Below are 25,556 nucleotides of genomic sequence, written 5' to 3' on the forward strand. Positions count from 1 at the left end.
CTCTGTCTCTCTCCAAGGGATCTGGCACAGGGCTGCAGCCAGGAACACGAAAAATAACATCCATTAACCCGGAAGCAGCAGACAGTGTTGATCTGCGGCAGTGCTGGGTGTGGGGTCTGGGGACACATGGAGCAACACGTGTCAAACGTGGCATCAAAAGTATGGAGAAGGCAGCAAATTATTAGGTGGATTTATTCTGAATAGCTTGTAGAGCTTGCTCTAGATTTGGTTGGAATCTCCTACTCATTGCTCGAAAGTAAAGGGCAGCCATGAAATTATTAAAATAATGGTTATTTTCAGAAGAAATGTTGCTGACATGGTTTAGGACCACGAAAGAAATGGCATTTCCACATCCCTGGAACTGTTCTTGGATAGTCTTACCTGTGAAAGGAAGTGCTATCCTGCTGAAGAACCCATTCACAACACACAGATAGCCTGCTGCAAGTAGAATTCCCTTCAACAGGTTCAGCACTTTGATAACATGTGAATCAGTGAGTTTTCCTAAGAAGCCACTTCCTTCCTAAGAAGTGAACAAAATGGCCAAATGAGGGAGCAATATTCCCACAAGCTGTCTTTGAACTGGTGCTGGAAAAGCAAGAGCAGAAGGAACACGCACAGGAGTGTGGGACAGCAGAGCCAAAGACGCCAGTGACATTTCCAGCTGTGAACTGGGCCGATCTCTCTCTCTCTCTCTCTCTCTCTCACACACACACACACACACACACACACACACACACCTCTAGGGCTCCTGTTGAGAGCCAACTTGCACAGACCTGCTGGCTGATGGAAGAACCTGCTCGTTACTGCCGGCTCCCGACTTCCTGAGGGATGAGCTGTAGCTGGGGGTTCTGGGGTGACACGGGTCACAAGCACAGATGGTCTGTATATCTTTCAGCAGCAATACAATGTGGAAGAGCACTTTCAACCACGAACATGCAAACATTAATGTAAAAACACGATTAAGATACTAGCAGCAGACATTTGTAGTGACGCAGATGACTGCAGTCTCTGGACATAGACATGCCCTTGACCTCACTGTCACCTTAGACTTGGCTACAGGATGGCTCACTCCTTGATGCTCTTCAGCATTTCCAATTTTTCCCAAGCGAGAGGAGAATAAAGAAAGAGGACCACCTGCTGGCCCCTCTTTGCAACATCACTTTCAACGAGGGCTCACTAGAGTGCTGTGGACATGCAACCTGTCCACGTGCACTACCACTTCACGTCTGCTGTCGACAACCCTTCCCAGTCACACTCTCTTTAAACTACACTGCCACTCAAAGGGACCATTTTGCCCCCTTAGCCAAAAAAAACATTTCAATCTACAGAAATTTTACAGAAGCTGTTAATTTGTACAATTTGATATTTAATCTGGGCCACAATGTACTATTTATGGGAATCTGAAGCAGTATCCTGGTGGAAGGTCTTCCTCCCTAGCCTTCATATCACATGCTGCACATGGTATTGTTCATTACTTACAGGTTATTGATTGGGGGAGGCAAAAGTCAAATTTCACACCAGCATTCCTGTACTTTTTAAATTGGGGGAGGGGGGGGAAGTGACTAGAATAGACAGCCTTTCAAAGCTAATACTTTCATTACTAGTACTGACTTGTATGCTGCGAGTGATACTAGTTTAAAAATAGACATGGACAATGAATATACAACAAGAGGTAAATAACTTTATTGCTTCTTAATTTCAGTTTGCAGACAAAATGACAACATTCTCTTTGGGTCTCCTAGTAAGCACAATTTTACTCAATTATAGCAGATTATTATGTAGGACTTTACAATTAAGAACATCAAATACAAAGCGGTGGAAAACTTGGGCAGTTTAAAACGAGTCTTACCAAAAATGCAAAACAAAACACAGATAATAAAACAGCATTCGTTATACTTGTAAGCAGCATTTTCCATCTTTTTTTTTCTGCTCACAAAGCAAATATGGGACTGTTAAAGACCTTGACATATAGCAAGTGTGCGACACATTTCTACCTTTGGATTGTTCTTGCGCTGCCTGCTGCATTCTGAGAACCAAGGACTGGATGTTGACACTTTGATCACTTTATCACATTCCCTGCTGCCTTTCCTTCCATGTTCTCTTTGTTGTAGGCATCTCTCCATAGTCTCTCCAAAGGGGGATTTCACTGAAATGTGTGCACTAAGAGGAGCCCAACAGCCCCCTTGTTCTATGTAGGGCATTCACAAGTGTGTGGAGAACTGAGGAGTCTATTTAACAATACTGGACTGAAAACACTGCTTATCACGGGAAATACACACCTGAGGCAGCAGCCCTGACTCTCCACAGGTACTCAACTCTGCAGAAGAGAACAGTCCTCTGTGTACCACCCTCTATATGCTGTCAGCAAATGACTAAGCTTCTGCCCCCTGCAGTTTTTCCCCAAAGCCATTTAAAAAGGTGAACGTACAAGGGCCTACAACACCCATAAAACTCAGGTCCTTTTTCCACCAACATCTCTGCATCATCTGTGCAGCCTCCTCGCAAGCAAGGTGATCTTGCCCAGTGAGGTGGCTGGGAGTGACACTGTGGAGACTGAGTTTGAAGGTGCTCAGTGTCTGGCCCTGTCATTACAAATGTGCCAGCAGTTTTGTTGGGCTTTTATCCAACACATAAACCAATGAAATTATGTAAGTTTTCATTAGGAAAAAGGAAAAAAATGCTTGCAGACAGTTACCAATAAATAAATGAATAACATGGAAACACGTACAAATCACCAAGTCGACGTTACTCCTGTTGACGGGGGCAAGGAAAACAGCATTAGTTACAGGTGACACCGGCTCCATTGAAAGGGTATACATCTATCTTTAAAGAAACATAAATATTCATTCCTTTCCACATCACTTCAAACATATCTGGTATTTTTATATCAGGAAGAACATTTGGCTTAGATAAGGCACAGAGAGCACAATTAATTCTGTATTGCTTACACCCCTCCTACAATTAACGATAATCACAACAAAAACATACAAATGTGACTGTATAGATGAACAAATGCAAACAGCATACAAAAAATTGGCATAAATGTGCTGAGTTTTATCTTTAACTCAAAGTGTTTCAAAAAAGCTAAACTGCTCTGCATAGCACTGAAATTGGCAGAGCAGAGGTGTCAAGAGTGTCCAATAGACCAGAAGCCCATCATCACACACAGCCACACAATGCTAATGCTGTCCAATTTTGATTCGGTTCATGTTTTTGTGGACTTTGTGTAGTTAGTTATCAGTAACAATTTTAGGGTACACTCAGCTTCTCTGCTACCTTGGCCTCCTCATCCACCTCTACCTGTTCACATTTAGGCATGCCATATAACCACCTCCTTTTCGCTACAGCTTTTTCCTTTAAACCAACATATCCAAAATTGTTTCCAGATGTTAACCGTTTTACAATGCTTGATTCAACATTAGCACATCTGGGCTGTATTAGGAGAAAGGGGAAAAGGTGCCACCTCTGGAAGCATGCAGTGTAGAGACTGCTTTCTTCAAAATGGTCCAGTTCCAATGTTGTCCGTGACACCCTCCATTTCCCCACCCTAACAATGTGCCACAGTAAATCAGCCATGAACATACTGTACATGTATGATGTATGGATTATTGGTCAAATAAGACAACAAAAAGCATCTAAAACACAGATAAGGGGTGAAAGATATGAAGCTGTGACATGTCATTTATGGGACAACAGTTCAGAATTGTCACTGAGGTGGTATGTCGACAAATAAGCGATAGCTGCTTTGCTGTACTCTCTGTGGGTCTGATCAGCTGAGCAGATATTGCTGGAGGCCTCAGCAGTATACAACATGACCTAGCACTTAAATGTTCTTGGCTGGGGTTCTGCTTAAGGGAGGGGAGCCAGCCTGTCAGGATGGAGGGAGGGGAGAGGAGTGGAGTGGAGTCACATGGCAGGGGACAATGGCTGGGGACAGATTAGAGGGCTGGGTGGGTGTCTACATCTCGTGGGAGGTCACATCGTGCTCAGCAATGCCGTTGGCTTGCATGTTGCTCTCATTGAGCCTGCGGACACGGTATGCCTCGTAGTGGATGCTGCTGGTGATGTCTTTGATGTTCTGCATGTGGGTCCTGAAGGAACAGGGAGAGGCGCCAAAAGAACACCAGTGAAGGACAATGCACTCGACAGACTGAGCATCTTCAGGCTGCTTTCAAAGGCTGCATTCATATCAGGGCTTTCAGTGTCCTCCTCAGAGCAGTAGGAAGTGGTGGCAGTGTTCCCTGGATACTAGGTGTTCATTCCTCAAATGTCACCTCCAAGGAAACCAAACACTGAAGACATACCTGGAGAGATCCCACTTAAAAATCCAATAGGGCATAGTGCACTAAATGGTACATCTACAGTTTTTGAACATCCCTACTGTGAAAGCTAGCTTGCCTGTGCCAACTGACCTCATGAATAATTATTGGTTTAAAAAAATTGATAATGGCTTTTTTTTTACTTGAAGGCACTGCAAATAGTGTGATGCTGTGATGTTAACAGATCTGTATTAAATATATTGAAGCTCAGCAAGTTATCATTAAAATATGTTTGTATGATACTATAGAAACGTGTCCATAATGACATTGGAAGGTCACTCACCTAATGAGAAGGTCCCGCAAATAGGCAAACTCACAGTGTGCAATGTTCTCAACTGCAAAGACAGCATTTGCACAAATAAATTCATGCCCAACATGACACTATCCATGTCCTTCCAACACACTTCAAAAGCACCTCCTATCAGCTTAACCATAAGACGACAACATATGTTAAAAAACCCAAAGGGTAGTTTAAAGTGTAGCGATGCAGAGGCAATTATGTAATAAGACCCAGATCCTTTATTAGCCAGTCTACTGCCAAATAACCAAATACTGGTTTCATTAAAAAAAAATCCCAGGTGCTTAGAGTTCTATTTTCAAAACAGATTTTAAGTTACAAAAGTATGGAAAAAACATGAAGTAAATTTAATAAGCAACAATATTTTCTTGCTGGAAAAAAAATCCCTAGCCCATAAACCCTTCATAGGGCATAATGTCCCACTCCAGTTTACTGGGTGATGAACTTTTCACTGTGTCACAATTTTTCCAAAGTGAAGGTGGAAAACTTTGGTTTTTTAAACGACTGACTTGTGGGGCTGCAATTGTTCAATGATTCCACCAGAGGACAGTGCTGCAGTAGTGAACAGAGGGTGGCAGAACACAGTAACAACTTCATGTAAGCTGCAGTTTCTAACTGATGCTGCAGTCCATACTTTTACCAAATATCATGGCTGGAATCCAGCGAGAGATCACTTCTGTCATGTCCACAGAAATAAAAAAAAACTTGTTTGTTCTGGCTTTGAAAGCACCAGTAAATTCCACTGATGGGGCAACAAAGTGCTTCGCCACCAGATTGTGAGAGAAAAATTGGGTTCCAAGTGGTTGTTGTCCTTTCAGCGCACATCGATCTTTCAACACAGAGATAATTTCTGCAGTTCAACACCTGTGCACTTCAAAGCAAGAATGGCAGCTTTCCTTCACTGACAGATAGCAAGCAGAACTGCTGTAGAGCAGCACACCCTCCCCCTTCTGCCTACTCACAGCACGATAGAGTCCACATCTGAGTGTGCATGGGGTAGTAGTGGAGGACAGCCTGAAGGTTGGACCTGTGCAGGCCAGGCAGTGAGGGGAGCTCTTGGAGTCACTGACCCTCTTCATTTCCTCCCCCACTACACCAGCTCGGGACCACAAGCACACTGGATCTTTTGTGGCGGCCTTATTTATTGCCATCATGTAGACATGTCCAGCAGCCTTCCTTCTCGCATTGGCTGCACAACGCCTGTCTCGGTATTAAAGGAGTCTTTGTGTGGTTTGTGCAGGGTCAGTGTGCGACCAAAAGCATGCATACGCATGCTGTCTCACTTTAGCTCCATTTTCAGCCTCTCTCCGAGGTTCAAGTACACCTCATCTTTACTCACAACCCAATTACACAACCATTTGGAGAGTCCCAAGTGCACACACACAAAGTGGACCCAGAATACTTTCAGTGATACTGATTTTGACTCATTACTCTTTTCTTCAATTAAACTTGTAGGGTCTCCCTACAGTGTTAGTGATACAAAAACTTTACAATTTCTTAAACATTCTTTTCAACATGTCCACCACATGTTCTCTCCAACATCTTACTGGTTTTCAGCCTTCGGCCCACAGTCAATCACAATAGCCAGGAATTGAGAGTACAGACCATTAAAGTCTCTTGCACGATACCCTGGAGCCAAATTTCAAAGTCAGAAATTTACTTTTTTACATCTGTCAGCTCTTAAAGTCTGGTGACCTTGAGCCCACTTCTACAATACAGAAGCCAGGCCTTCAAGGAAAGGAGACAGGATGTTACCTTCAATGGTGCCCCACTTTGTTTTCCTTCCCAGAAGCCTCCTCCCATTGACCTGGTACTCCTGGTCACTCCCCACCACCGCAAAGGGGATCATCTCCTGAGAGACCAATGCACAAATTGCAGGGCTGAAGGTCATTATGGTCCCAGTCAAAACAGCAGGTCACAACTCCATGCAATTACTTATCCACTTCCCAAATAATATAAATATTTAGTATATCTGGTTCCCATAGGGTTTAAACAAGCTCATAAATATTATTTTAAGAACCTCAACTGGGCAATATGATCTGAGGTTTGTGTTTTTTTTCCCCTTAGATCAGTACAAAAGACAATATTTCCAGTGAAATCTGAATGAAATGCTCATTTATCCAAAATATATTTAAGACTATTCTTTAAATGGGGGGAAAAAATGTCACAACATGGTTAAGCTCTCAGAACCAAAGGAATCGAAAGTGATTGCATGCTACTCGTCAGAGGGTACGTTGTGATAGTGACACACCCCAGTGTACTTACTCTGATCCTCTCATTGGTCACCCTGTCCTCCGCATCCTCGTCAAACTCCTTCTGTGGGTAAACATCAATCCCATTGGCCCGCAACTCTTCCCTAATCTGCCCAGAAACAGAAGTATATAAAGGACTGTATTTCCTGTTAAGTCCATTGACTATAAACAAAAACTTCCATTAGGAAGCCCTGTGTCTTGGGTGTCCTGGTGGGGCAATCTAAAAGATTGGCAGACTAGGCTGAACAGGTATAGTTATATCACAATAGCACAGAAGTGATACTGTAAGTCAAGACAAAGTAGCACCCATTCAACAAAAGAGCCAGTCTTTTAGGCAGATATGAACAAAGAGGCCCATCTCAGAAGACTGACACAGCTCTGTGGTTCTCCTGCACAGCACGCCGTGCTCTACAGCACACAAACTGTGGAGCTGGAGGACAGCATGCCCAGCCCAGTGCAACGACACACACCGGCTGTGACAGCCCTTACATTTGACATTATCTCCTTTGTGCAAAATATACTAAAGCAGTACTAAAAACAGACAAGAGTGCTCAAAGCCTTTGTAAAAATACTTTTTTTGGGGGGGGGGGGGGGGGGGAGAATAGTTGCTAATCACAATTCACCTGACCTGTTGTAGACTTCAAGAGCACTAATATCAAAATCACATTTAAAGAAGTGAAATCAATAAGCTCCTTAACAGCCATTAAAGAGTCAAAATGGGGGTGGGGGAGGAGGGAGCCACACAAAAAAGCTTCTATCCTCTGCCTGCAAGTCAACTGCAGGAGGGAACAGTCACATCTGTGTAACTCATGAAAACCACCAATTAGAAGCTGTGAGCTTCTGTTTCACAGGGCTTTGTGTTCCATTTCACTGTCCAAGCAGCCAAGCGCATTTCCTGCTTGAAAATGTCATTAAGCCACACTGGAGGAGCTACAGCAAGACAGATGCACATCCCATGGTAGGCCCTTGTTTTATCTCTGACTGCTGTCCAACAGAAACATGGTTAAATGTTTAGATTAGAGGCTCTCCATCAATGACTTCTAGCCTACAAACAGGAAGTGCTCAACACTGCCAAGTGGCTAGAGCAAATAAGCAGGAAGTGCACAGCATCGTGCATCTTCCCCCTTCCTAACACCAATCTCTTTGGCTTTCAGTTTTTTTTTTTTTTTTTTTTTTTTAAAACTTATAAAAATCCTGAAACACTATTGAGGTACAGAAGCTTCAGAGAACCATATTTTGAGGGGCTCATATCATACCAAAGGATGTGCAGCTGTCAACATGTTCCAGTTAATCAGTTGGTGAGCAATGTGGCTTCGGTTGAATTTTTTTTTTTTTTCTTAAACTTTTGCCTTTAAGGAGCACTCAAGTTCAGAAATTTTCTACTGCTTACCTTCTTTTTGAAGAAATCCCTCTCCTCTAGCGTTAAGGTATCTGCCTTTGCAATGACAGGGACGATGTTCACCACTTTACTGAGGTGTCTCATGAACTCCACATCTAGGGGCCTTAGGCTGCAGTGGGCAGAAAGCCAATGTGGGGGGGGAGAAGAGAAAAAGACACTTCAAACAGCACATGATGCAAAGGTCTAAAATGCAGATGAAGACCTGCTATAATTTGTTTCAGATTTTCCTCAAGCAAATAAAGGAAAATAAGTGGCAACGGCAATGAAGTTCATCACATGCACAAATGGACACTTCTTGCTGGCATTGGTTTTCTGATAAAACATCAGCTTAAACCTGACTGAAAACACAGGAAAAGAGATAAGTCAGTTTACATGTGCTTTCCGGTCACGTGACCGGAAGCAAGAAACTCTACATGTGACCCTGTCATCTTCTTGTGAACCCTGAGATGTAAGCTCCTTAGGCAAGCAGGAACCCACTGCTTTCTGTTACATTCTTAGCAACAACTTCTGAAACCGAGACAAACAATGGTCCAGTACCACTATGGTGTCTAACGCACCCAAAGTGAAGTAAACTGGAGGCCTAGCTGGCAGGGAACACTACTGTTTGTTGTAGCGTGGGAACCACACATTGCACCGGTTACAGGACATGCAAGGCTTGCAGGGTTCAAAACCTCAGGAAGTGCAATGGCTGTTGTACCACTGAGCAACGTGCACTGAAACAGTTCGTTACAGTAGCAGAAGTAGATCACCATGTAAAAAGTTAACTGTTCCAGACAGCAAGTAAGCAATTTAATGACAGTTAAGTCTTGCCTTAGGCTGTGGTTTTAGACTCATGCAATGCTGATCATGTAAATTAGACAGAACTTTGTTTTGCAAAATAATCAGAAATTTCTCCCAACCACTGATTAACTAGCACAGTAAAACAGACCACATTTGAGTACCATGCTGAGGAAAAAGATGCCAGGCAGGCCTCTACAGCTTCCATGACAGAGGCACCTCTCCCAAACTAATGGTAACCCTACCCTTCCTTTTGGTTAGCTCTGCAGAACCCCATAGAAAAGTCAGAGCAGCTGCAAGGACAGTCACCAGGCAAACATATGCAGTGCTACACAAACATGAAAATCTGCTTTGATAGGATGATACCAAAGAGTAATGTGTGCTCTCAATCTCTGAAGGGCCGCTCCCGATTCAGCCCACTCCTCTCTTGCCTGCTCATGACACTGGGCGAGATGCTGTCTTGTCCTCAAAAGCTGTCAGTACACTAGACAGATGCATGTCCAAGAACAAATGCAGGCAGGCACACGTGTACCTATACTGCAATTTAGCCTTCATAAGTCAATCAGCAGAAAGCACTATTGTGACCAGGTTTCAAAAAATTGATATTACTGGAAATCACAGATATACAAGCAGCAGCAGCACGCATTCAAACCAGAGAAAACATGTCTTCGCCACTGCAGAAGTCCACAGAGATTCTGCCCACTGCCATTATTATTGTGCCACTGAGCCAAAGAATGACTTCTGTTATCCCAGGACTACTGGGGTTGTGGCAGACAACCCATGCAGCAATTGAGTGGTCATTTACTGCAGCTGACTTTTCAGATGTAGCTCAAATTAGCTCACGCACTAATTTACATTGCCCTCCAATAATTTGTGGTTGAACCATTCCACTGTGTAATTATAGAGGTTCAACAAGGACATATTTCCGTCATTTGTTTGTTCAGCATGCATCTTGAGAGTGACTTTGAAACTTATAAAGTTCAACCAAAACCACTTGGGTGTAAAGCAGGTCCCCAGCTCAGTCTTTACAAAGAGACTCCACACACAAGAGCACTCCACAGAGAAAAAGTGTTACACAGGGCATGCTTAAATTTTCAGAAACCACAAGGAACAAGTCAGTCTTCGAGAACCATGCCCCAAGCCTCTGGGTGGTAGTAGTGAGAAACTGGATTCTAGCTTTCTCATTTCCCCTGCCAAACAAAGGCCTCTGGGAGGACACAGGTGCTGAACAATTCTGGAAAATGACAGTCTGGAGGGCAGGACCCTGGCTTTTCTCCTGTTTTTTTTAACAAGGGGCCACGCTTGGCGACACAGCAACTGGCAATGTATTCCAGCCATCACACAACAAACACACACCTCCCATTGCTGAGCAAGCCTGGAAAGGGAGGATGGGGAGGACCAGAGCTCAAAGGGCTTCAAGACACTCACAGGCCATGTCAGAGCCATGCTCTGCAAACCTTAAGATTTGAAAATATTCAAGCACAACATCTGGTTATGAAATTAAGTGACTGGATCAGAAAACCAGAAGCAAGACAGACCTGTTCCCTGGAGGGTTAACTGTTTTACCCCAAGTTAAGCAACTTACCATCACAAAAAAACTGGAAAGAGACAAAAGACACCAGGATAACACCAGTAAAAATCTTATAAGATGTAATATTTCACATCAGGGAGTTTTATACATTCTATTATTGGCAGAAATTAAAATTAAAACTGCATGAATTCATCTAGTAGAAAGCAAGATGATTTCACAGTCAGAAGCACAAAGCTTGTTTCCACAGTTGGAGTCTTTCCCAGGGAACACATTTCCCGATTTAACAGAAAAATGCCGAGGTACAACGAGATTCACCACCGGATCACAAACTGCAGCTGACTTTCCGAGATGCCCTCAGTCCATTTGAGTTTAATTCAAAGACAAAGAGGACTCGGAGAGGAAGCGCGACTAGAGTAGAACAGAAATTACATCCAGATGTCTGCAGAGTAGAAATGGAGACAGATACAAGGAAAGGCTGAGTTTCAAGCAAAACAGAAGAGCCTGCCATGTTTCCAGTCCCAGGCCATGATTGTTGTGGGATATGGGAAGTGGAGAGGAACTGGAGTTCACTGAGATGATGTTTATCTGTGTATCTCACTGTGTTGCATAGTTTGGACATCCCATTCAATGTCAACACTTCTGAAGCCTTGTGTTCATGTGCAGGTGCTGCCGGGGGAACAAACTGTCAGGAATTTCAGAAGCACATCACATGCACCTAGGAACCAACCAACCAATTTCAACAACTGCTTGTCCCAAGAGGGATAGTGGTGAGCCGGAGCCTATCCCAGAAACATTGGGTGGGGGGACACCTTGGATGGGTGCCAGCCCATTGCAGGGCCACAACTAGTTACTCAGGCATAAACTTGGGTGAGGGTACAAGAGCAATTGCAGGACAGGCACCTTGCTCAGGGGCACTACAGCTGCAGGCAGGGATTGAACTGGCAACCTTCAGAGCCAAGGGCAGCCGCTCCAGCCACAATGCTACCAGCCACCCCACCTAGGAACTCATTTTAAATATGTAGTTTAATCAACTGTAACTCAAGGAAATCCTTGCAGACTGACACTTGTACCCCTTTACCCAGCAGAATTATTTTCTAGTTTCCATTAAAAAAATGGGATGAGTACTGCCTTCTTGAAGATACCTGCATTTTTTTCCTAAGCAATGCACCAAACTACAGATTACTTTATTGTATGTGTACTATACTCTATTGACATTGCATACTGAACAAATACTGGAAACATTTTAAATTCTACAACCATTGTTTGCACCCTCGGCTATGTCCAGAACTAGAGTACCAGCTCTCATCTTCGTGCCATGGGAAAAGTACCTGTAGTCATTACCCCTTTATCACAGTGCAGGCCTTCTTTTCCGGTGAAAATTTCATCTAAAACAATCATGTTGCAAAAATGTGTATGAGAGTACTCCAACACTAAAATTTCACACAAAATTAAGTAACTTCATTTTAAGCAGCACTTGCCAGCCCTTTCTAAAGCCCACCTGAAATTAAACCCCTGCTAAAAACTTCCCCAACCAGCTCCTTTTAGAGTAAGAGAAAACTGAAGACTCACATCTGCTTTCAAAGAAAAAACCCATATGGAAACTTATTAATCCAACTTCTACAACATCTGTGTGTCCAAAAAAATTTTATATGCACAAATTAAACACATACACAGCCTAAAATAAGTAATCATTTCTGACATACTGCTGTATTCTGGAGAACCCAATCTTATTTTGATTGTTGGTTTGTTATCAAAACCAAATCATTCTTTATGGTGCTTTCTGTAAGTATGAAGAGTGTATCAGTAACTGAAGCCTTCTTGCTTTCCAAATCACTAACTCATTTCTGAAACAGCCCAGCTTGGTCAAGAGCCAAACAAAAACCTGGCATCAATTTCTCCTTACCATAGGAAATGCCTGAATTAAAGTTACTAGGTACATAAAACTCCTTACATATTACAGAAAGCAATTAGTCATCAAAACATTTTCTTTCCCACACCGTTTACTTTGTGGGACATCCCCAGTGTCATTGGACAGCACTTTCACTCAGATGAAGTCAAGGCTGTAGAGGCTGAGCAGAGAGCAGTCTCTTCAATCTATTTGACGCAGCAGGAGCCAAGTCGTTTTCACTGTGGGTCTGAATGTGTGATGAGCAGCTCAGACTGACTACCCCCTGCTAAAAACTCTCCAACAGCACTGTGACAAATTATCAGCTGTCTATATACACAGTACCTTCCCACAAGGAACAAATTTAACAATGGCACCTATAATGTACCTCTTAAGGCCATCCCAGTGGTGGGGTTAACCACTGCCATACAGCATCACCATGTATCCACAACTGTGTGCATGTAGGTCATAAAGGAGAGCATGTGTGCGAGTGTCTATTCAAACTTTGTAACTTATTTCTTACTCTGGCATTTACAAGTAAAAAAAGAAAACTGAGTGCAGAAAACACTTCTGTCCATTGGGAGGTGTACATACACAATAGTGATGTATGTGAGCTTAAATGGCATGTTACAAGGTCCAGAGAAGGGGCAAAAATGAAATTTACACACACTAGTGGTTTACAGGAGCTCAGAGAACACCTACCAGTGGCCAGTGGGTGGGATGAAGTATATACAGCAGTGGACCCGTGAATCAGGGATTCTCTTCTTCCTGTTAATGTTGATCTCCTCTTGTAGGTACTGTTCATACTGATCATTGATAAACTTCATAATGGGCTGCCAGCTACAGAGTGCAGAGGCAGTGGTAAGGTCACACATCAAAATGTAGACAGCCTGCAGTGCTTACTTATGCCACAGCCTGATCTTTTGTGCCAGTCTTACCAGTTTTCATTGTTGATCTGATCTCCAAAGCCAGGGGTGTCAATCACTGTCAGTTTCATTCTCACTCCCTTCTCCTCAATGTCTGAAACATTGAGAAAAGATAACCCTCTGAAAAACCCATCTTAGAAGGTGTCAAGCTAAGCAACATGATGCCAACAAATTTCTTTGGTGTCCCAATTGGTGCACTATACTAGACACACAGTAGACCAGAGGTTCTCAAGTCTGGTCCTAGCGTATCCAGTATGTACTGAGCTCTTAGCTTGCCTGACACACTGATCATTTAATCTGGACATATCACAGCAATGAACCACATGTGCTAGAGGAAGACTATTTTTAATGGTGTGGAACAGAAGTCTATTCATTTTCTTCCTTAACTGACAACATGGTGGTTATTTTAAATCAAGCCAAACATCGTTCTTAGAGCCAACAATTAAGTAGGTAAGGGACTGATTAATCACAAGATGTTCAGTTCCACAGTTTTTTGTATAACAGTAGGGATCAATAAGCTAAACATTTTGTAGTTGTCAAACCAGCTACAACAAATTACTCTTAGACCACCTGGACTTGACATTGTTTTACAGGCAGATTGAGACGCATCGGTCGGTTATAAGAGTAAAGACTCCGTCGCAGTTATGGTGTGGTATGAGACCAACCACTCGGCATGTTTCCAAGGTTCCTTACTCACCATGACTGATGGACTTAATTTCGATGGTCTTGGGAATCCTCTCTTCAGGTGTATCCAGCGTGGACTTGCGGCTCACTTTGGACTTGAAGAGGGTGTTCATCAGCGTGGATTTTCCCAAACCACTCTGTCCTGTTAACAGGAAGATGGACAGCCATTACATCTCGTGCTTTAAGGCCTGCTGAACAACCCCTGTGACTAAGAGAAGGAAGTTGGGTTGTGAAGGAGAAGATAACTAATTGGGTGGAGTGTATGTCTCTGAAGAGGTTCATGACTAGTTCAGCCTATTTTTCCGCCAGGTCACAGAAGGCAGACCGACTGCCTCTGGTGGAAAGGCCAATAGTCCCGCTAGGGTGAGGGGCGTCATGGTCCACAGCCGTGCAGTCACCCATCACCCTGACACAGGAGAAGCCGCTACACTGGGGACAAGGCAGAATAGGAGGCACACAGGGCCTGCCACTGTCCACACCACAATGGGTTCCTCATCAGAACACAAAAGCTATTAAGCAGTTTTTGCATGTTAGGTTCTGCAGTGGCGTGAGCAGAGTCTGTATTTGCAACCGGCTGTATCGTCTCATTTCCAGGAAGAGAGCCCCACTTTCATTTTGGGCTTTGATGGCCCATCTCCAGCAACTTGCTTAAAGTTTTTTGTTACAGGAAAACCAACCAGGTTCTACTAGGCAGCAGATAAATGGCTTCCCTCCATTTTGTTTCATTAATACGTTAAAAATTGGTGCAACATACACCACATTCACAGATGCCAAGTGCTTACAGATGTCACAGCAGAGGCAGTGCAGTGCAGAAAGAGGAGACGGAAGGAAAGAAAAAAAAGCAGCACTTTGCTGCTGGCACGTCTGACAAAGCACGCTTGCTCTCAGACACCACCTGATGCAGCGGCACTGGGGGAGACTACACCACAGAAACCCTAACCAAGACTACAGTTCAACGGTACCAGTGGAGGGCAAGAATTCACATTTGCTAAGATATTCAAGTGAAGAGAGAACTGAGCATAATGCTTCATTGTTGAAAGCATGTCATTCTCCAGCATGTTGATACATTTAAAGGGCCTGATGAGCTCCTTAATGAGCCCTAGTGGCAGGCTGTGGTCTGCTGCAATTGTAATTCAGTTCTAATGGTGATGCCACAACTTGACTGAACTTGCTCATCTCTGAACATGCACCAAAGAGGAGGAGACTAAAAATCCACAAAGCTATTTTTTCTTTAATCAAGAGACACTTGCATTAGTGCTCCACAGGGACCAAGAGGACCGTTTCATATAGCTAATTTATGAAAATGTACATTTTGCCAAGGTGTCTTATAATGAAACTTTATGAAGATCAGACCATTGAATCCAGACAATTTCTGGTTAAAATATGTACAGCCCAAAAATACCCTAAAAAGTGCATTCAAGTACTACAGCATATGACAAAATGACTAACAACAGTATATAAGTATGTTAGACAAACATATAAAGCCACTAAGACATTACTCTACAAGAGCTCAGAGGACTCTGGTCACTCCAAAGCACATGATCCCATACTGTGGGCCCAGTTTTTACGGTTCATCACGTACACATAACGAAGTGCGATGAGGTGAAGAGAAGCTGTCCATTCGTCTGCAACAATGCGATCTTAATTATGGCGTTAAAGAACACAAGCTACAATTCATGCTGCAGGAGCACTGCAAACGATTTTGACCAATAAAACTATTAGCAAATTGTTTTACAGCATGTGTCACTGCTGAATTCATTTAAAAAAAAAAAAAAAAAAAAAGGGCAAAACATGGTGTGTTGTGAGAATCTATCAACTGTGAAAACCAAACCACTAGGCCTGACGTAGATGTCGGTACCAAATGTGTTATTTGTCCGTCAGTGTTATTTTCCCACAGCAGCTATGCCTCAAATTTAATTTGGATACCACATAAATGTATTGTTCTTTCACTTAGATATTGCAGCTGTATAAAATGTTTCCCCAGCCTAATATCAAAGCTCTGCCAGTAAGTTTACAGTTTGGGTTGTGTTACCATATTAATTCGAGCGGCATAAAAGGTTGCTTCATGACACAGAAAAGCCTGTTGAAAACATTTTCACAAGATACTCCAACCCTCCCTGGCAACTCCATAACCCTGCTTCATGAGGACCAAGACCCAGATATTTGGTTATGGAGCATATACATAAACATGCCAGCTCTCACACAAGCATCTCTTTCAGCACCAACTGTTTGTGTGTTCCACACAGTGATTTAGGTCCTGAAATGGAAAAGCACTGACAGATAACATGGACTTTAAATGGCTGAATACGACACGGGGCTGTGTGCAAGGATTCCATTTCTTCAGTGTCATCTTTTGTAGGCAAATACTATGTACAGTGTTCATGTGTTGATTTTGTTCATTTCAGAGGCGCTGATGTATGTGTTAAACTGCATTTATCACAGCTGTGCCCAAATCTATTAGTCCGATACCACAGAAAGACCTGTGTATTGCATATCTTTAGTTCTAACAAAAACTCCTACATGCCCAAAACATTCAACACATTTATTTACATGAGACAGACTGGTATCCCATTCAAGATGTACCCTCTTCAGCCTTACACCCCATGTTTCTGGGAAAGGCTCAGGACTATTGAGACCCTGACTTGGACAAGCAGTCAACAATAGCGACAGAATGAGCGAGTAATTCATTTCAAATGCTGACATTTCGGACTCCAGTGTGAATAACGCCACAAAGCTTAAAACACTGCTAATCATATAAGGACCGCCAGCATTACTGTGCAGCTCGTACAAGGCGTCATTTAAGTGTATCCACTATACAGTAAGCTAGCCTGACACGAAACACAATGGTATGTGCAACTGGATGCTGCAGCAGCGCATTGCCAAGATGATTTAACAAAGGATTGGTCATTACCATTAACGTCTTCAACTAACTTTTGCAGCTGCAGTAATTGCAGCCTTTTGAATTTTAGTTGAGTGGTTCTGCAAGCTTGTTTGTGTGTGTGTGTGGGCATGTGTGCCATGATAGATACTGATAATGGTCTGCTTACTATTTGCTAGGCCTCTGGATTGCCATGTAGTCATGACATTTAAACCGTGTTTATACAACAGAAACCCAGATTGTAACAAATTTTCCAGGAACAACACCGACTATACATTCCCCAAGAGGACTCCTTTTCAAAAGCCAGGAATGTCTATGAACTCACATTCACACTGTAATTTAAATTAATTAAAATGTGAAACATTTTCAGCCAAAACCCCCACTCTGTGGGAGGCCAGTACCTACTCGTCTCAATTTCCCATCACCTCCTCAGGGCCTCAGTTTCAATACTTCTAAGCTTTTTATCATCTGAAACACACAGTGACAGGCAGGAACATCTTCAAAAGCAGCAAATGTAATGATCCTCCATCCAGGATGAGGACACAAAAAACGCCGGCATTCTTGGCTCCCCCCTACCTTTCTGGGTGCCTGCAGACGCATGTTTTCGCATGAACGTGTTCGTTTACCTTTTACACCAAAGTAGGAAATTTTTAAAGCTCCCTTTACATTTGCCTCGCATACCGTTTGATGGCCTGTAAAGATAACCCAACCACTCACCTCTGCAACCAGATACCACACACACACCATCATGGAGATAAGCTCTGCACAGGACTCACCTACAACCATGATGTTGAGCTCAAAGCCCTGTTTCATAGCCTTCTTCCTCATCTGCTCAAGGATAGCATCGATGCCCACATAGCTGAAGTCTGCGCTGGGCTTGTCACTGCGCACCGGCGGCTGGGGCTGTGGCTTGGTGGGCTCCGACATGGTGTTGATGTAGCTTGGAATGACCTCTGACCCTGCTGGCACAGACAGAGTTAAGTCAACAAGATTGTACACTGCTTTCACAGCAGCATCATTCACATATTCGAGTTAACATAGGTATCATAAACCAAGTTGTAACCTAAAGGCTGCCTGTTCCTGTCACTCCTACTATCCATGATCAAGGCACATAGCCTTAATTTAAAAAAAAAAAAAAAAAGCACCAAGTTCTACAGTTGTGCCAAATATTGCAAGTCACCTCAAATAAAAACACCAGCTAAGTAATTAAAATAGTGCCTTGACTAACACCACATGTTAAAGAAATTTAAAAGCTCTTATTGAACAATGGAGCCTTAAACTGCGTTGCAATGCTATAAAGAGCAGAAGTTTGCAAGAACAACACTACTGAAATTTTTAAAAGCTGACATTACCGCAAGGCGAGTGGACAGAGTAGGAGATACCTTTTTTTTTTTTACTTTATCATATTCATTATGGGCCACAAGCTAAAAAGTACTTTGGTTCAGGTGGCACGTAAAACACGAAACAAAAGTTGGAGAGAATTCATAACCACGAACCCAGAGAGGGGTTCCAGGCACGTGGCTCTGCATGAGTATGCAGACTTGTGACAGAAGGCATCAAACTGTAGCTCTATTGGATGCATCTGGCAAGTGCCCCATACAAGCACTCAGTCATAAACAGAGAAAGTCACATTACAATGAAACAGTGTTGCTTCGAGGACCTAAGCCACAGGATTCTAAGGTTTACTGTATGTAACACTGATTGCTGTCTGGCATCATCCCCAAATCCCCTACAAACATTATTTCCATTTCACAGGTGACAGATTAGGTGAGATGTCTAAAGACCATATTCACAATGCCTCCAACCCCTTATGGAAGCAGCGGTCTCCCTTTGGATGTGCGCGGGGCTCGCTGCCAGCGTCTTTCAAACAGCCAGATTCCAGCACACGCAAAAGGAACCATCTATTCACTCTTTCAAATAAACTTCCAGACTTCAAATAAATCAACACTGAATGGAGACAGGTTTTAAACATGAGCAGCAAACTCTTCCACACAATATTTTTGCATTGTTAGCAATTTGGACAAAAGACAAGTTTTAAAAAAAAATTATGGTATTGTCTACAGATTTTACAGTCAGGAGTTTCACACAACGGGCCATGGTGAGGTGCTCTTACCTGAGAGACCAAGAAGTTGAGCTGTTCACAAGTTAATGCTATGGTGTGGGGTCCAGGCCTGGAGGCCACAGGAGGCTCTACAGGATCTTACAGGGCAGCTGCTGCTCACAGTGTGTCCGGTGGTAAGGTGCACATGCACAAAACACACACGCTCACACACAGCGGAAGGCTGGCTGTGGGGAGGGTCCTCTCTCTCTCGCACTTGCGTTCCCTTCTGTATAAGGTGTGTCGGCACACCATATTTAGACAGCCACAAGGAGACAGACAGTGTCTGAGGCTTCTATGTGACAGAACTATGCCCTCTGCAAACACACACAATGACCATGAGCAATTTCGGTGTGTGCATGGATCAGGATTAAAATTAAAAAGTCACCATCACGTTGGGCTTTGGGCTGGCTAATAATTAACCTTTAATGCCTTTAATTCACTGTGCACATCTTTCTCTGTACCATTTGTACCCCAATCACCACATTTAATACAGCGGTGTTGTGCTGCAGGCAAATGCTTGCGCTGAGGACTTACCTCACTGAAACCAAACATTTTAGTTGTCCAGTCACCACAGTACAAGTGTGAGAGCACATAAACTGTCAGCTTCAGTTGCAATCATTCTTTAGTGTATTGCACCAGTTTCTAGCCAGACTCAGTCACACTACAGAGCTTTTAACAACTTGTACCATGTCTACTTGACAAATAGCTTCCGGTATATCAAAGTCCCTGTCCTTCCTTTCTGCCACCTCTCTCAGACTGCGGTCACACAGGGGAGGAAGTCGGGAGATGCAGCACAACGATAGCAGAAGAAACTAATCGTGTGTGTTTGTACACACCTCTCAAAAAGCAGGTGTTCCCTGCTTGAAGAGACTGGACAAACCCCATTTGTCCAAATACTACTGGAAACAAGCTACCATGTGAAATTTTGCCAAAAGCAGACACTATATGCAAAGCTCCTCAACTAGAAACTCCCTCAGAGAGGAGGGGTGGGAAAAAAAAAAAAAAAGACTTTCGTTTTAATTTGAAAATAAGCAGCACAGTAGTGTAGGGAGTAGCACTGTTCTCTCATAGCACCTGGGTGGTGCGAGGGGATGTGGGTTTGATTCCCACTCAGCTGGTCCATAGTTGGCATGTGTTTGCATAGATTCTCTGGTTTCCTCCCACAGTCCAAAGACAAAGGTTTAAGTAAATTGGTGACACTAAAATTGCACATAGTGTGTGCAAGAATGTATTCCACTGACATATAGATGAGTGACTCACTGTAGGTAGGTAGTGTATCTAGCATTGACAGATACTAGCATAGCAGTTAGAGCAACTGAACACTAAGTCTAAAGAAAAACAAGTCAAGGGTGTGGGCTAAATAGAAGCAACTTCACTGGAGGTTGCTTTGGTGAAATGCTAAATGAATGTAACTTAGGCCTCAATGACTGATGTCATGCATCTGTACCAGAGGAGAAGTTTGAACAAAATAAGCATCCCTTGAACAGTAGATACACATATATACCTTTTTTTTTCTAAATTTTAAAAAACCATCACAGAAGGCCAGACTTCTCAGAGAAAACAACTCCCACCTTTTTCCCCACTGGCCATGGCCTGGAGAACACAGCTCAAGAAGTAATCGCACTGTTTCCATACGGAATCTGAGTGGTAAGTGGGAATAATTACTTGCCACACCCCCCCAGCACAGCTTTAGAGGAAATGAAGTTCCCATGGCATCCCAGTGGAGCTGTAGTCAAACCTGAGCCTGTGAAGTAGAACATAGCTGCCAGTAAGAGGCCAAATGGACAAACTGCTCCTCTGGGAGTTCATCTGCCCCCTCCACGAGCATCAGTGTCAAGATGGATGACTGATGGCACACAAGATGCTGGGCAAATATATGTCTGCAGCTTTTAGAACAAAAACATTCCCTATAAAAGTGATGAAACTTCACCACGAAAAATGGTATATCATCCTATCATTGGTACACAGCTACATTATTTCTCTATGTAATGAGCAAATCTTGCAATGGTAAACCAAATTTATACCTTTTCAGTGCACGGAAATCTAGCTACATTTTTACACAAATGAAAGAGCTTTGCAGGGTTTAAAAAAACACCGTCTGCAACCAAATGGCAAACATACCTTTACAGACGGGCACGCCATCATAGGGCTGTGGCATGAGATTCAGTGTGACAAGCCCCTAAATCGTACCCTCATCCAAAACACATGAACGGAGTTTACCATGTTGTTACATGTATTTTTCAGGATTTCATCTTCTTATTGTACAGTTAGGAGAGCATCTATACATACTTCCAAAGTTCTACAAAGCTCTGTACCCACTCTACTCACCGAGTTGTTTCTCTGAAGGATACCTATAAGTACACCCCTGGCAACATCTAAGGCCAAAGTTGTCAGTAGGTCACATAAGCAAACTAACCACTTCCCTTCTTCTGGGAAAAGAAGGGAAACATTCACTTTTCAAATCTCTCATCGCTCACCACTGTAGCTACACCTGGTGCTCATGAAGGCCTAACACACTTCTATAGAGAGAGAAGCACTGCACATGTATACCTTCACATTATGTCTTCAGCTTCTAGTGTCTTTCGTTTTGATCTCACTAATGAAGGTACAAGGCCAAAGAAAAGGGGAAGAAAAACCTGTTTGTGATGTTTTCACTATCGCTTTCATTGCACATCAGAGCTTGAGCCACACTTTAGGACTCATTCTTTTGGCACTATCTGATTAAACAAATCTAGATTTATATATAGTCCTTCTAAACATAACTCCAGCTAAGGACTCTGGACTAAACAGCAGGGAAACTCACTATTCCATCAATTCATTAATTTTTTGTTAAGTCAGGTCAAAGCCACAAAAACAAAAAAAAAAAAAAAAAAAACCCACTTCTGAAAAAGATTCAAGGATGATACAAGAAAACTCCAAGGGTTAAAAGTTTTGTAGACATGCCATCATGACAACCTGTCAATGGAGTTATCAAACCTTACTTGGTTTTACCAACACCAAGTTAGGTTAAGTACAAAGAGAAACACCAGACCATGATATGCTTGTGTAGTTAAGACCTCAGCAGTTTAACACAGCAATGGTAGTGACAAAAGTCATCATAAGAAGCCATTTGACTGACAACTAGTCTGATATTTCTCTTATAAGTTATATGTGGACAATTACAGCAAATTTACATTTAGCTAACACTTTTCAACCAAGTGACAATGTTACATTACCTACAATTTTACCCATACAGATGGGCAATTTTGCTAGAGCAATTTAGAGTACCTTGCTCAAGGGTACTACAGCTGGAATCAAACCTGCAACCTCTGAGTCCAAAGGCAGCAGCTCTAACCACTACACAACTGGCTGCTTGATTGTAGATGTTTGCAGAATTGCTATTCTTGACTAGAGTGAAAGTGGAGGTATCCGAATAAGTTTGGTTGCCATCAGACACTACCTACAGCACCAATACTAGTGTACACTAGGTCTAAACAGCCACAGGCAAGAAATTTGTTCAACTACAATGACCAAGGGGTTAAACAGATACACAGACCTGCAGCACACTGCCCGTTATTCCGCAACTATAAATCGGCTTGGGGTGACTGAATGTGACCATTTTCAGTAAGTCTGCTAAATTAAGTTTGCGGTGGTTTGAAGTCATCCCTGGGAAACAGAACATAAGGCAGAGAGCAGCCTGGACAGGAGTCCACTCCATCACATGATACTTTGACAACAGCAGTTTATAGTACCCAATCCACTCCAGCAGTAGGAGTGTACCAAAAGGAAAGTGTTAGAAAAACATGTGGACTCCACTCCAACAGAGTTTGAGGCAGAGCTGCGAGATAGCCACTTTGTCAAACGTAGACAATGTCACCCAAAGCCAACTGCTTTACTAAAAGCTCAAGACAATGTTTTGATCAATAAAATGTCAACAATCCAAGCTGGGGGGGGGGAGAGACACAGGATACTATTCTGAAATATGGCCAACCGCTGTAGCCTACAAATACGTGCTTTGCATGAGAACATTTGGGATAACGTGACAGGGTTCGCATTTAACCACTGAAATGTTGCTCTGCCACAAGGAGGGTTAAACCCATGCTTCTAGACCTTGTTAGAGGCTCCTGAACAGGGGACTGCTTCAGGAACAGTTTGGTGACCTTAGTACAGATACATGAAAAATATGAACAGCATCATCTATGAAACTGTTGGCTCAGATTGCAATGTATACATCTCTCAAATCTTAGAGCATGACCCTCACCTCAGTGATCCCGTGGTTCAGATCATGACCCCCACATCTCAACTCTGACCCGTCTTCTCAGACCTCCCAGGCTCATGGTTTCTTTCGGCTCATCTTTCAAGGAATCTTTTCTACATTAGCGCAGTAAAACAGATGGCGAAAGAGCTGAATCTCTCAAAACAGCCATTTTTCCTACTACTGATACTAGCAGTCTAACAGCAAACAAGACTAAAGCTTTAAGCAGGAGAGATTTCAGGAAACAGATGAGGAGTTAGGATGTAAGAAAAGGCAAGAGGAATGTAAAGCAGCAAAATACGATTACCAATATTCAGGCAAACATTTTTATGAAACATTTCCCTTCTGCATTTAATGAAATGGTTGCAGTGAAAGTGAAACTCAAGTTACAGCCTTCAAGCCCACATTGAAATCTCAGATCAAGTTATTGGGTGAATGCAAGTTTTTACTGAGGGGGTGAGAGAGAAAGGGCAAAAAAAAAAAAAAAAAAAAAAAAAAAAGACTGCCTGAGGAAAAACTGTCTACAAGAACTAATTGGTTTCATCCACCAGATTTCCACTTGAGCACTGCACACACTTGAGTGCTGAGAAAGTTACACACTGAGATCAAGAGAATGGTCCTACCGTAAAATGCCCTCCAAATCATACTAATCCCCACCCAGTCTGCAACAACACTGCGTGTAAGGAATTCAGCCCCTGTGATTCATAGCCAATCATTCTAAAATGCTACCAGCAGTGTCTATGAATGGATATCCCATCACTCAATGTGAATGACCAACTGAAATTTGCGGGATAAAATACGTATACATCCACACCCATAGACCACAACTTAAACCAAACTTCTGGGAATCCCTGTCCACTAGTTTTCACATCAAATTTTATACATGCCATCCCAATCGATGGCAAATAAAACTTCAAATTGTACAGTATTATTAAAAACCATTTATGGTAATCGGAAAAGAAAAACTTGAGACATGGCAGGCTATTCTGATATTTTCTGTTTCTTATTAAAACCTTCAGAAAAAACCAAATGAATGGAAAAGAAAGATTGTCCACAAAGATGAAAATTTAAGAGCCAGTAACATCAGCACCACAAACAAGGAAGGGAAATGGGAACTGTGATTCATTCTGAGAGCAGCATATAATTTTGCCTGATTGCTTTATAGAACCACGAGGGCATGAAACGCAGCTACTGCCAGCAATCCATGCGTCGTCTTCTCGCCCCCAGCTCTGAAGTGGAGCCCCAGCAAGACCCCAGCCAGACTCCCAGGAAAGCATCACTCTGAGGAACCATTGTTCAACATATGGGTGGAGACAGATGGAAGGGGAAGGGTGAAGTAGACCAAAGTCCTCCTGCGTGACCCAGTGACCAGGGAAGAAAATCCACCACTCAGCACATCGAGTGGTAACTTGAGCTTACTGGTGTCAGTGCTAAGCCTACAGAAAGGATTGCCTTACAAACTATATTTCAAATACATCAGCACGTCCATTAAAACCCCGGATAAGAGACAATTTCCCTTCTCCGCCACCAAAGCATTTATGACTAGGCTTTTGAAACATCTGCTCTATAAATTTCCATCAAATTCAATGTTAAAGAGTCTGGGGTTGACGATTTAATCAAAGCACAAGAACAGCTTGCTCTAAGATGAAAGGGTGCATTTTCACTATATTGTCACCAGCAGGAGGGAGGTCTCCGTTGTTAAATTTTACACTGCACACTGATTCACAGAGATAAACACCCAGGCATCTTACATGGTAGATTACGGGAAAGCTAACGTATGACGGACTGAAAATGGCCCCACAGAGTGACTGCAGACAGCTGGATTTGACATCACACATGTACATTTAGTAGCGTACCAAGAACGGTGCTGCATTATTAGACTGTAGCTGACACTACGATTCATTATCCTGACTGAATCAACATAATATAGAAGACCTCAAACCAAATTCCCACCAACCCAAGAAGAGCCCAGCAGAACATTCAGTACATGCCATTTTGTAAAATCTGTGTCGTCAAAAAGGTATGCTTATTTTCATCTTCCTCAAGAAAAGAAATTTTTCTGTCTCCCATAGCCTTGAGCTGAGCATCATTCAGGTGTCTAATATGACCTTTGACCTCAAGACACCAAAAACCCCAAAGCAGATTGCATTCCTGTGTACTAAAGTACACGCAATTGTAGACAGACAATGGAAGACTGCGAAGCCAAGCCACCCCCCCAGGATGGAGTGTGTGAGAGGGAAAGGAAGGAGCAGAGGGTAAGGATAAAGCCACA

At 42.9% G+C, this 25,556-nt stretch overlaps 1 protein-coding gene across 7 annotated transcripts in view; it reads right to left on the bottom strand.

Moving 5' to 3' along the window:
• Positions 1–1,693: 1,693 nt before the first annotated feature.
• septin9b (septin 9b) overlaps positions 1,694–25,556 on the bottom strand; it is a 72,901-nt gene continuing 49,038 nt past the window's right edge. For 3 of the 7 annotated variants that reach the window (XM_018762011.2, XM_018762014.2, XM_018762013.2), the window contains 9 exons: positions 17,726–17,911; positions 14,085–14,213; positions 13,400–13,481; positions 13,164–13,301; positions 8,260–8,377; positions 6,883–6,978; positions 6,373–6,469; positions 4,603–4,654; positions 1,694–4,091 (listed from right to left, as the gene is read on the bottom strand). In XM_018762011.2, the coding sequence (XP_018617527.1) occupies positions 3,959–4,091; positions 4,603–4,654; positions 6,373–6,469; positions 6,883–6,978; positions 8,260–8,377; positions 13,164–13,301; positions 13,400–13,481; positions 14,085–14,213; positions 17,726–17,911 (1,031 nt within the window). In that variant the 3' untranslated portion in view covers positions 1,694–3,958. Of the gene's footprint in view, positions 4,092–4,602; positions 4,655–6,372; positions 6,470–6,882; positions 6,979–8,259; positions 8,378–13,163; positions 13,302–13,399; positions 13,482–14,084; positions 14,214–17,725; positions 17,912–19,062; positions 19,335–25,556 lie in introns of those variants that run through there. The other 4 variants (XM_018762012.2, XM_018762017.1, XM_018762015.1 and 1 more) reach the window with 3 other exon arrangements.

Source organism: Scleropages formosus, chromosome 20 (genome assembly GCF_900964775.1).
Source record: "Scleropages formosus chromosome 20, fSclFor1.1, whole genome shotgun sequence".
NCBI classification, from domain to species: Eukaryota; Metazoa; Chordata; class Actinopteri; order Osteoglossiformes; family Osteoglossidae; genus Scleropages; species Scleropages formosus.